Source organism: Sinocyclocheilus anshuiensis, unplaced genomic scaffold (assembly GCF_001515605.1).
Source record: "Sinocyclocheilus anshuiensis isolate Anshui unplaced genomic scaffold, SAMN03320099.WGS_v1.1 scaffold87, whole genome shotgun sequence".
Classification (NCBI taxonomy): Eukaryota; Metazoa; Chordata; class Actinopteri; order Cypriniformes; family Cyprinidae; genus Sinocyclocheilus; species Sinocyclocheilus anshuiensis.
The window spans coordinates 585,686-599,173 of NW_015549609.1; the positions used below are offsets into that span (position 1 = coordinate 585,686).

The window sequence follows — 13,488 nt, forward strand, 5'->3', positions numbered from 1 at the left end:
ACAGTAAATAAATCAATAAATCCACTGCTCTGTTGTCTCCTCTGAGGCTGGGACTCTAAATAATGTTCTGTGCTCGTCTGTGCAGCCAAAGACAGAACAGTTAGCATGTTTTGCTCAAACTTTCACCATGGCATTAGAACTAGAATTACACCGTTGTCGCTTGCGAAAACACAATATCGGCGCCGTGGCTGTAAACTTACAGATTAAGGGGCGGTAATATTATAATGAGATCCCTTTGCCACGTCACCAAGGGAGCGAAATCAGACGTGCTCGTTTTCTCAGACGCTTGCAGAAAAAGGCGTCCCAAAACAAAGTTACTGAGTTAATCTTTTTCACGTTTCCTTGGTTGGTAGATGCACCGGGGACCTGATTATAGCACTTAAAACCTGGAAAAGTCAGATTTTCATGATATGTCACCTAGTTCTTACCTGGTTGCTGTGGATAGCCTTGGGGTCCCAGTGGTGGTTGGTGGACACCTGGTCGAGGTGGGCCAGACATTCCCATTGGCGGAGCTGCCATAGAACCCATCGTGGCCATTGGTGGAGGAGATCCAAGAGAGGACGGCTGCTGTCCTGGTAGAAAAAGGAGCGGATGTCCCATTGCTAGTGGTGGTGATGTTTGATATTGTTGTGGTGCTGCTGAGCTGGAAGGAGACTGTGGTACCTGCATGGGCCTTTGGCCTAAAGATCACAGTGCATGGGTATAAAATAGGCCATCTGAAAGTCAATTCACTTAAAATCAATATAAAATGCCATCTAACTTACCATATCCTCCAATGTTCATGGCACTCATCTGATTTGTCAGCTGTTGAGTTGGAGGTGGGGCTTGTGCCATACTATGAAAAGCACTTTGAGGAGGCTGTCCATAAGGAGACATGGAAGGAGCTGAAGCAACAGGTGGAGGGAAACTGACGGGAGCAAAAAAATTATTATTATTATTTAAAGTTGTGATTTCAACAATGCTTCATCACATTGAACTAGTATTCACCTGTGGGGATGGGCCCCATTCTGCTGAATATTAGCACCATACTGGCTGGATACTGGTGGTGGAGGCATCCCAGAAGGAGAGGAGGCAGGAGGCTTGAGCACACCTGGAAAAAACAGCATTCATTTTACATGTACAGAATCATGCGAGAAGATAATACTGTGACAAAATTAATTTCAGCATATAAACTAAAGAGTATACAGGAACAGCTGACACTATAATGAAAAGCAGTTTCATAATGGATTGACACTGCTTATTTATTTAAGCTGAAGCGCTGCTGAGATTCCTATATCATAAGGACAAGATGAAACTTGCCAGTTTTAGAACTGAACTCAACAAAAGAAGATTCACTTTACCTGTCGGAGGGGCGGAATAACCCTGTGGTGGAGATCCATAGGCGCCATAATGCGACTGAGGTGGGGGGTTCCCAAAACCAGCAGAGTATCCCCCCATTCCAGCCTGGGCCTGGGAGTATGGAGGGGCGGCAACATAACCTTGCTGACTCATCCTACTGTTATACGTCTTTCGTTCCAGTCTGGGACAAAAAAGGGTGACCTGGAATAAAGAGGGTGAATTTATTTTGCGGGTTTCAAAACAAAAAAATACACATGAACTTTTAATGTTGTAGTCATGAAACTTCTAATCTATGTGTTGCATTCGGCCCTATACTAACCATTGTGGAAAAATAAGTATACTTTAGCATACTTTGAAAAAAAGAGTACTAATTATGGAAAGGATATACTTAAGTGCGTACTGAAAGTAATGTTTTCGGGCACTTAATTGCAATGAAATTAAATGTATTATAATTTAAATTTATATTAAATGCACTTTAGAGTGCCTTTTATCCACTGAAGTACATTTTTATATGTAATTTCATAATTGCTGCTCCTGTCTTTGAAATATGGTTAAAGTGTATTGCTGAATTTATTGACAAGCATTTATGGTAAAATAAAACATACTTTAATGTCATTTCTATTGAAACTTCTGTGCCATGTGTTTAAATATATACTTGTATTTCCAACTTTGTAATTACAATTTAAGTTGCAATTTAGTACATTTACCCCCGGTTTCACAGACAAGGCTTAAGCTAGTCCCAGACTAAAATGCATGTTTGAGCTGTCTCAACTGAAAATATCTTGCTCTGACATATCTTAAAATATGTCAGTGTCATTGTTCTGTGTCAAGATGCACACCTGTAATGTTTTCTTCTAAGGCATTTTTGTAAAAGTTGCTTAAATATCTTAATTTAACTAAGGTCTAGTCCTGGCTTAAACTAAGCCCCGTTTGTGAAACTGGGCGTTAGTATGTTAGTCAACACATCAAAATAAGTGTACTTTTTTAAAGAACGACATCTTACATTTTAATTTGACATTATTACAATGTGCACTTTTTAAAAGTGTACTTTAAAGTGTTAAGTGTCTCTTTTTTAAGTACACTCAAGCAGCATTTTACTTAACTTATATTATATTATCTTAACTTAAAAAAAAAAAAAACTTGAGGTATTCCACAAGTGCACATTCAATAAAATTAACTAAGCACCCAGAAGCAGTTTGTTGTAAAATGATGAGATAATTAAATGTTTTCTACAGTTTAGAGTTGACCTGATATGATTACCTCAACCCTAAGCACGCGTGATCAGGAACTTTGTTCATGAACTTTAGTTTATGAGAACACAATCGGCCATATATGAATATAATGGTTTGACTATTGTATTCAACCCTCAAATTAATTAACATTAAAACTGACATCATTATGGTAACTGTATATTTTAAAGTTCTTAACAGTAAATATCATTAATGTTAACTTAGTCAACCTATCTGAGCTATTAAACTCTTGTTTGTTACTCTAAAATGCACCGGTTTTAATACTGGTAATAAAATAGAAGGCCACGTGATGATTACAAGTTTATCAAAAATGGCCTAAAACAACAAAACAGGGTGGTAAAAAATACTTCATAACTTAAAATGCAACATATAACGAGTCTACTGTACATAACTGACATTAAAAACAAACAGACATTCATTTTCATGCAGGGAATTTCCCATAAACTATAAAGGTGATACTTTGTGTTTATTTCAAATAAATCAGTAAAATGTCAAGTATGGTTTTCTAAAATATAATATTGCTTTACCATTGCATTTGATCAACAAACAGGTTTTATTGCAGCTCTTTTTTGCACTCAAATAACTCGCATTTTACAAGGTAATTATAGGCCTACAGTGTGCGTAGTCACAATAAGCTTTTGTTGTTGTTGTTGTTGTTGTCTGGGACGTCACGTCAGTATTTCTGCAAGAGGCCTTCGGTAGCTCTCAGGGAAATATAATATTTCATGTATATATCATTCAGCACACACGATATTCAGATCAGCGGTGTCATAACAGAGATGTTACAGTATCAGCCTGACCTGCCACGTCAAAGACCTGTAATGTTTCACTTTACTGAATAAAGTGCATATTTAAAGACTTCAGCATATGCCATGGATATATAGAATCGATATAGGCCTACTGACAACAATGTGCGTGGACCAGCTGTGGGCGATACAAAGTTACGAAATATTTTCCGCTAGAGACGGAAACTGGTATAGCCTACTCTACTGTATAAGCCAAACTTACAAATATATTTGCATATAAAGAATGGCGCTTATAGACCGCGGTCAACATAAGGTTGCCTTTCAAATCCCATTTTAGTTTGTTAGGTTATTCGTGCATAACAAAGAGACTTACCTGAAGGCAAACGATGCGTCCTTTCCTCTGCTGATGTTGAATTGCGTGCCGAGAGTGCCACGTCAAACTCCAGCCCAGCGCCGGTGTTGCGTACATCGAGCCGCCGCCTCTGCGCATGCGCACACTGATGGGAACCACTACACGTCAGCAAGGATGCCCCCAAACGCCATGCTGTCATCGGTCTCTGATATGAAACGAGCTCGTTCTGATCTGTGGGTGCTTCTTGAATAGCCTGCATAATGAATGTAAACTGACAAAAACGCAATAATAACATTATTCAACATTGCTCATCATGTGTGTATTTTTCTGTTCTTTGGTCTTGTGCACAGTATATTGAATGTGACAGTATCAGTGTTGGGGAAAGTTACTTTTAAAAGTAATGCATTACAATATTGCGTTACTCCATAAAAAAGTAACTAATTACGGTATTCCGTTGCTTTTTATGGAAAGTAATGCGTTACGTTACTTTTGCGTTACTTCTTAAATCTGGACAGTGCTTGCTTGTTTGTTTTTAAAATAAAAAAGTTATATTTTTGGCAAATATAAAAGCCTTTTCACACCAAAAGTGAAATGAATAAGCCTCAGGCTGAAGGAAATGTAAATTTACGTCCGTACAGGAGATCTGGAGGTGAACTGGATCATCGAAGGTCAGACGCAAATAGAACGGGATTAAATACATAAAGGATATTTGTGTTGTTTAACATTTAATTATTGCAGGTTTGCGTCATTCTGAGCTGCATTATTTTTATTCATTTATTCATTTGTATTTATTTTGCGGAATACTGAATCTGTGTTTTGTTTTTTGTGAGTGAGATGAATTAATGCATATTCATATTTATTTTAGATCTACAGTAACATCTGATTTCTCTCAACATGGGGACAGCAGAGCTGTCAATCAATAAATTGGAAAAAAAAGTAACTTGCGTTACTTATTTGAAAAAGTAACTCAGATATTCTCTTGTAAATTAAAAAGTAATGCGTTACTTTACTAGTTACTTGAAAAAAGTAATCTGATTACGTAACTCACGGTACTTGTAATGCGTTACCCCCAACACTGGACAGTATACAAGTCACTATGGAAAGTATTGTTACAGTTATAATACTTTGTATTTTGTGAGGGATTCTGAAGACATTATAAAGTACATTAGAGTGCTTTTTGGCCCACTTAAGTACGTCTTTTTGTGTAATTTCACAATTCTATTATCTTTGAAATATGCTTAAAGTGTGCTGCTGAATGTATTGACAAGTATTTGGTAAACTAAAATATACTTTACTGTAATTTCGATTGAAAGTTTTGTGTCATATATTTGTAATGAGGGAGTTGCAATTTAGTACATTTAATATATATTAACTTTAAATGTAATTTGGAATGCCACACTATGGTTAAAATTATAATCAAGTACTTTACATGTGCTTAAGGCAACACATCAATTTCTGTGTATTTATTTAAAGCATGACAAAGGATTATTAAAACAATGATTTTATGTACATTTTATGTAAAATATACTTAAGTGGACTTTTATTTCATTATATTTTATACGATTAAGATTTGAAATATACATTCAATACAATTAAGCACACTTATTTTTCACAAGGATATCTCATAGCTATAAGATATAGGAATATGTAAAGTCTGTAATCTTTTGGCTTTGGTGCTTTGAGTCTACATTTTCTGAAGTAGAGCAGTTCTTTTTCTCTGTTGGTCTTTGATAGACTAATCCTGACCCTTAGATCTAGTCTTCCTCAGTCCTTTTAGTCCAAATTGATCTGTCAAGTTTATTATACTGCAGTATAATAAGCAAGCTCTTTTAGTGCTGGTCTTTATTACCTCCTGGGTGTATGAACAGTGGCATTAAGCATGTAAAATATTCTGGTCTTGTTCCTCTGATTGATTTAATTTGATTTTGCTAATGAACATCTTGATTAACAGTGTCACTCCTTTGGCTCTAGTTCTGTGAGACTTCAATAACAAACTTCATTAAAAGTGGAATGGGACCATAGTCCATAGTCACAATGGAAACAAGCTGTTAACTGACTTTGATTTGAGAAGAATATCTTATAGTGTAAAATATGAAAAATAAGTATCTTATGTAAGTAAATAAATAAATCTCAAAACATTTGTATTTAAGATGTGTTATAAGCCTTTGGCTTTTCAGCAATAATTAAACAACAAAACAAAGATTAAACAAAACAATTCAGGAAACAACAAAAGTGGAAATGCTAGCATAAATAAAGCATTAGTTTGACCAATATTATTTTATTTTAATGTATTTGAGGAGGACACGGTTCTACAAATACTAACTAACTAAATAAATCTTAATTTTAGACAACTTAAAAAACAACTTAAAAACTTAATAGCTATTAGCCTGATAAAGGAAGAAATTTTTCATTTTGTCATTATGGCCTACATTCAACAGTACTTTAACCATATTTCAAAAACAATGGAAGTAATTATAAAATTGCAAATAAAAATGTACTTAAGTCCTACTTAAGTGGATCAAAAAAGTACTACTCGAAAGTTCCCAAATATAAATTTAAACTAATCCATTTGAATTGCAATTGACTGCATTTATCATTACATTTAATTACTTCTTCTTCTTCTTCTTCTTCTTCTTGTTAGTTTTATGGCGGATTGCAACCATGACTTATCATGTGCATACCGCCGCCTACTGTATCGGAGTATGCAGCATGGATTATATCTCAATGAATGCACTTTACATTATCAGAAAAAAATAAAAAAATAATAATACATAAATATTATACCACTACTATCTAAATCCTATAATATACCCCTGTATCCTTCAGATATTCCACAACAGCATCCTGTGCATCTTTAACCCCTTCTCCTGTTGTTCCCAAAACACCCTCAAGGTTCCATTTTCTTCCTGTCTGACTTATCTTTTGGTTTAATCTAACCCTCTCTTCCCCATACTTCCTACAATGTAACAATATATGTTCTGCATTTTCTGTGATTTTACATTCCATACATTCATCTGATTTACTTTTACCTAACAAAAACAATGTTTTATTTAACCCTGTGTGGTCAAACCTCAGCCTGGTTAGAACTGACTCCTCCCTTCTATTCCTTCCATTCACACCCTGTGCGTTGATAAATTTCTGTATACTATAATATTTCCTTCCACTATTATCCATGTCCCATCTGTCCTGCCATTTCTTCATCATTTCTTTTTTAATTATTGCCTTAGCTTCTCCTTTACCAAAGGGAATATTTATAATATCGCTCGCCCTGCTTGATTTCTTTGCTATTTTGTCCCTTTTATATTTACATGAGCAGGTACCCAGCAGAATCTCACATCTATCTGAAGCCTCCGCAATCAAAATCAATTTTGATGGATTTCTAGCATTAAATCTTCTCTATTAGATTTCATGTTTTGAATACTGTAAAGAGCTGCTACAGGGTCAACACACATTTAGTTACTTAAGTATAGCTTATATTATTTCCGCACTTTTTTTTTTTTTTTGAAAGTATGTTAAAGTTTATTTCTTTTTCACAAGGGTTGCCAAGAGATATTCCTCATCCAGGAGCTTTTCATCACTCTAAATGCATTTGCGTTTTGTCACGAGTAAAAGAACACTCTCCTCAGGATGGTCTCTCAAGAATGACGCCGAAAAGAGGGCCGGACTCCAGCTGTTTTGGCTTTACACCCACCGAAGACAGCCTCAGATAACACACAGGAGAAGCTTGACTTCTCTCAGACTGGAGGACAGCTGCAGGAGGATGGACACGCCAGATTTTTTATGCGTAACGCCCTGGGGATTCACACTTAGCCAGAGAGCTCAAGACCCTCAACATCCAATCCAGCTGCTTGAGGTGAGACTACAGGCTACTATTATGATGAGGACGATTTAATAATAACGCAGTTTATAGTAGGCTGGCAGCGTACCTGGTGACGATGACGCATATCCATTGTAGTCTGTTCTTTTATCATGGCCGTTTCTCCAGTTTGTCTCATTTTTTTTTAGAATGAAACACACAAATAGACTTTCAGAAGACCCTGCTGGTTTTCAGCTTGGATCAAATAAAACCAGCAGCTCATCTTAGTTTTCTTTAGCTTATGTTACATTTAGTGCATCTTGAAAGTTTTGTTCTTGGAGAAAAGTGATACATTTTTATCATAATTGTAACCACGAAGCTGGGCCTATATTGTCAAAACTTAAGGTTTTATATAAATGTAGTTTTCTTGTACAGTTAAATAATGATGGTTAACTGTCTTTGCTGGACACTTGGGCAATGTTGTAAACAAACCTTAAGTTGGATTCTTGCATAATGACAACATATCTTAGGGGCCACCCGCGAAGTTCAAATCGGCCAGTTGTTTTGATAAATGTTCACTGGCAAAGTTGTTTTTCTTTAGCTGAATTTTACAGGCAGATCTGTGCTGCGTAGGCTCTGCCTGTCCCAGACTTGAGCAAGGGTCCTTATATGGTCACAGCAAAGCTAACAAAGTTTGTTGGCCAAGTTCATGCAGTCTGTCATCATAGATATCAAGAATCTAAACTGTTAGTTTCCAGCAGCTGGAATTATTAGGAAACATTGATTTAGTGATAATGTGCGAATTAGTAAAACTTCTTCAGCAAGTTTTGTGAGTGTCAACTTAGAACATGTGCATATTTTGAATGTTTCAAGTTGTATTCAAAATGATTTATATGGAATATTTATATGGAAATAATCAGCACCACCCTCAACACAACCTCTTATCCCGTGGAGACGTGATCATACTTAAATGCTTTGTATATGTAACGGCTTAACAAGTTTAAAAGCTCTTCATGGCTATGAAATACGGTATTTAAACAGAGAAAAAACATTTTATGCTCAGTGGTGAAAGAAATCACTTTCAAACAGAGAAAACATTAAGATTTTTAAAAACCCATATTGTTTTTACTACACTCAGTTACTCACACCAAGCAATTTAGGCCTAATATTTAAGATTATGTATTTTAATTGCATATAAAATTTCCATTCATTTGGACTACACAGTTTTAACAAACAAACTAATATACTTAAAGGGACAGTTCACCCAAAAATGAAAGTTCTGTCGTCATTTACTCACCCTCAAGTTGTTCCAAAGCTGTATGAGTTTCTTTCTTCTATTGAGCACAAAAGAAGAGATTTTGGAGAATGTTGGTAACCAAACAGTTGACAGTAGCCACTGACTTCCATATACTATATAGTCAATGACTGCCGTCAACTGTTTGGTGTGGAATGAGTGGAGGCTGAGTAAATGATGATAGAATTTTCATATCAGAATTTTCATTTTCTTGGCCTACAACTAGCTATTTTTATATCATGTATATACGTATATATACGTACTTTTTAAAATTACATTTTTAAATTTAATTGTTTTCACAATTAACAGTTTTGTGCTGATTCTATGGAATTTGAATAAATACATTTTGAAAATATGATTTAAAAAAATCAACTAGATGCAAATACTTGATACCATTGTTTTTATTGTTATTTTTTTTTTATTATTATTTTAATTTATTTTATTTGCCTGGAACATTACAAATGCTATTAAATATCAGCACTCTTGGAAAGCCACACAGATTAGAGGACCAGAAATAAAATTGGTGTAGGATTAGTAAACCTCTCAAGAAACTACAAAGAAACACCAAGTAACACATTGAATTAAACATGACATTTTCAAGACAGAAATAGTATTTTCTTGCAAAACATAACCCAATAATTTTTGTTTTATTTACCAAAATATAATTTTTTACAGTGTACCTCTTCACATAAAAGAGTGTTACACAGGTTGCTTCTACAATTTTTAGTCCAGCAGTGTAACTGATAATATGTACACTGTAAAAAAAAATTCCGTAAAATTTACGGTAAAAAACCGGCAGCTGTGGTTGCCGGAATTTTACCGTAAAAAATTTGAAATGTAACGCAGGGAATTCTGGGAATGTTAATTTACGGTTATTCACTGTAAATTATACGGTATTTTTCACTTCCAAAAACGGTATACTACCGTAAAATTTATGTCCAATACATGTAATGTCCAATACAGTTTTTCACCGTATATAGTAGGGGAATTTACCGTTAACCATTTAACAGGTTTTTACTGTAGCATTTTTACAGTCTTTTACCGTTAAATCCACGGTCATTTTTTACAGTGTAGCATACCAAAAGTAATGCCCTGGTAAATATGGTAATTATATTACTAGTCAGTAGAACTGACCAAAAAAATCAACAATAACAGACTAGACGTGAGTCTGAAGTCATCTAGTGGGCATATTGGATGATCAGTGTTCCTGGCCAGTGTACAGGTAGTTAAGCAATAATTTCTTTCTCAGCTGAAAGCCTCATTTATTTGTAGCTCCATAAAGTGTTAAAGTGTTCAAAATATAGTCATATTTTACAATTCAGTAAAACATTAATAGCCATTAGTATGGTTTCAGTCCTTGTAATGGCAACTTAATGACTTCAGCTTTGGCAAACTTTAACGTTTTGTAATGATATTACAGTACACCCAAGTTTAACCCTCATAAAAGTATAACCGACAAAGCAAGCTTCTGTTTTTGTGTCGTTATCATTTTAAAAGTGTACCTTTAAAATACAACACTACTGGAGAAATGCAGTGTACCCACAGAGCCTTGACTCATAAATCTAAGTCTGTTTTTATACATATATACATATATATATATGCATAACTGGATATACATGCTTTTAAATAACTTCTAAACAGATGCGCTCTAAAATCCAGCTGGGATGAATAAAGATCTGTTGGTGTTTGTGTATATTTTATTTTCTGCTAATTTGATTAATATGGTCCTTGTTTTAATAAATCATGCTTATCTATCACATCACTTTCAGGAAAACTGATATTCCACTGTTGACCAGCAGGGGACATACAGTATACCTGCTTCAGAAAAACACTGTAATTGAACTGCAACAGCAGAATTATAAATAATGAATATTATTTTCATTAACATTAAAGGAATAGTTCAACTAAAACTAAAAATTTGCTGAAAATGTACTCACCTTCAGGTTATCCAAAATGTAGATGAGTTTGTTTCTTTTTTTTTTTCAGATTTGGAGAAATGTATAGCATTGCATCACTTGCTCACCAGTGGATCCTCTGCAGTGAATGGGTGCCGTCAGAATGAGAGTCCAAACAGCTGATAAAAACATCACAATAATCCACAAGTAATCCGCACCACTCCAGTCCATCAGTTAATGTCTTGTGAAGTGAAAAGCTGCATGTTTATAAGAAACAAATCCATCATTAAGATGCGTTTAACTTTAAACTGTCGCTTCTGGCCAAAATAGAGTCCATAATCCATAATAACGCTTCCTCCAGTGAAAAAGTTCAACCTCTGTTGTCTCTCAAATCAAAATCCACCCATATATTTGTTTAGAAGTGTTTTGGACTTTTTTGGCTTGTAAACGGTGCTTGATCTGTGCAGATTTCTCTCCTGACTCAGATGAGATTACTTTTTCACTGGAGAAAGAATATTATGGGTAATATGGACTAATAATAATAAGCAATTTGATGTTAAAACGTCTTAATGATGGATTTGTTTCTTACAAACACAGTTTTTCACTTCATAAGATGTTAACTGATGGACTGGAGTTGTGTGGATTATTGTGATGTCTTTATCAGCTGTTTGGACTCTCATTCTGACGGCACCCATTCACTGCAAAGGATCCATTGCTGAGCAAGTGATGTAATGCTACATTTCTCCAAATCTGATAAAGAAACAAACTCATCTACACCTTGGATGGCCTGAGGGTGAGTAAATTTACATTTTTGGGTGAACTATTCCTGTAATAATAACCTAATTAATATTAATCCAATATTATATATAACTGTGTAATATTAATCCTGATAGCAATGGCTTTTTTTATGTTAGTGTGCTGAGATAATTCTCTTTTGGATCTATATCATTTCTGACTCTATGTTTTCATGAGACATGTGCGAGCTCACACTTGCCTGTGCTGTCATGAGAGAGCTTGAGCTGATAATGTAACCGTTCTCACAGATGCGTGCTTCCATGAGTGTGGAGTGACCCCATGCTCCTCTAAGTCATCTGGAAGACGTAACTTTTACCTGACTCATCTAAGAGCAAACTCAGCAGAGAAACATGCCTAAAAACGTATATGACATGAAGCTGAGAAATACTGTTCATGATAAACAGCTGTTCAGTGTGATACATAATGGAGGTCATGGTGTTCATGGTGTTCAGTACTTAAAAATGGTACCTATTGTGGAAATAATATATTTTAAAAGAATTAATTGCATGTTAATTCCAAATAAATTAAAATCCATTTTTGTTTAAATGCATATTAGATTCAATTAGCTGAACATGCTGTTTTACCCATTTGACTTAAGTACTGTACATCTTTACATGTAATTTCATAACTCTATTGTCTTTGAAATATAGTTAAAGTGTTCTGTTGAATAAACTGACAAGCATTTATGCTAAACTAAAATATACTTCAATGTTGTTTCTATAGAAACTATGTAAAAATGTATTCGCAATTGCACATTTGTAATAATGTTTAATACATTTAAAATATATTAACTTTGCTTTAGTATGTTAGCCAAAACATCAAAATAAGTGTACTTCTTTAAAGCACTACAAAATGTTATTAAAACTATTTTTTTAAATGTACTTTAAAATAAAACTTCTAATGTAACATTATTACAAACTGCGCTTTTTAAAAGTCTACTTAAGTATGTTAAGAATCATAGTCATGAACGTGTCTTTTTAAGTACACTTAAGTGGCCTTTTATTTAAGTAATATTACATTATCTGCAACGTTATCTTACATTATCTTTTTCACAAGGGTATTTCTGCATTAGTTTATGTGTATTATGTTTATATCTCATACTGTATATAATGTGCAGCATTGCCTTATAATGGTAAAAGCCTTTAGTTTGCTAATGGTCTGCTTTTATATTCTGTCGTACAAGTAGAGCACATCATGGATCTTTTGGCATATACAAAGGGCCCAATGTGAGCTCATTAAAAGTACAGATTGCCTTTGAACATGCACGTACAAAAACATTTTCATAATGAACCGTTAGACCTATGGAAGGCATCCAGCAATCTGTAGTAAAGAGTTATGTTTACACTTAAGTCATTTAGCTATCAACATTTAACTTGGATTCACTCCTGTGTGCTGTGGTAAACTGCTAACCAACTCACCCAGCACAAGTATATGAAAGTCCACCATTTACGGCTAATGTGGATTTAACAATGGGAACCTGACTGTCTGTAGACCACCATGGTTCATTTTACCTGAAATGTCTGTTGGAAACACTGAAAGATAATTGCTTTAAGTTGTAGGAGGCAGAAGTAGCCGAGAGAGCTTTCCAGCACGCTGCATTTACTCAGTGTGGTTATGGGAACAAAACTAATTGTGCTTTTGATTTTCTCTTCCAAAATGTAACATTTAAAATGTTCAATCAGCCTTGCTTTCAAACAAAAGAAATTCAAAGTGTTGAATAACGAATGCTTATGGTTTCTTTGAAGCAGCAGTTTTTCAAAACTTACTTTTTCAAGATTTTCTGCTTTATACACTCATTCTTACCACTCGCATGAACTTATTTTCTAAATACCATTTTGGCTTTTTGTTTAAGCACATTCTACTTTTTTTAATACAGTATTGCAACTGTATCAGCACAATGTTTGCAGTGTTATTAAAATGTGTTGTGTTGTGTTGTGTTGATAACGAAGGATTTCCTCACATTGTAAATCTCCTTATGCTGAAAACCTAAAAAATATATATATATATATATATATATATATA

General features: G+C 34.6%; 2 protein-coding genes across 3 annotated transcripts in view; one reads left to right on the forward strand and one right to left on the reverse strand.

Annotated features, from left to right (window-relative positions):
- The window catches only part of LOC107659096 (protein transport protein Sec24D-like), a 30,586-nt gene extending 26,750 nt beyond the window's left edge, over positions 1–3,836 (reverse strand). Inside the window, exons 1-5 of the mRNA XM_016447926.1 lie at positions 3,708–3,836; positions 1,341–1,539; positions 988–1,090; positions 765–907; positions 429–680 (exon numbers count right to left, since the gene is read on the reverse strand). Of these exons, the coding sequence (XP_016303412.1) occupies positions 429–680; positions 765–907; positions 988–1,090; positions 1,341–1,539; positions 3,708–3,824 (814 nt within the window). The 5' untranslated portion in view covers positions 3,825–3,836. The remainder of the gene's footprint in view (positions 1–428; positions 681–764; positions 908–987; positions 1,091–1,340; positions 1,540–3,707) is intronic.
- Positions 3,837–7,437: 3,601 nt separating this feature from the next.
- Positions 7,438–13,488, forward strand: part of LOC107659124 (synaptopodin-2-like) — a 26,683-nt gene continuing 20,632 nt past the window's right edge. The window contains exon 1 of one of the 2 annotated variants that reach the window (XM_016447953.1): positions 7,438–7,539. In XM_016447953.1, coding sequence (XP_016303439.1) covers positions 7,447–7,539 — 93 coding nt within the window. In that variant the 5' untranslated portion in view covers positions 7,438–7,446. The remainder of the gene's footprint in view (positions 7,540–13,488) is intronic. The other variant, XM_016447954.1, reaches the window with a different exon arrangement.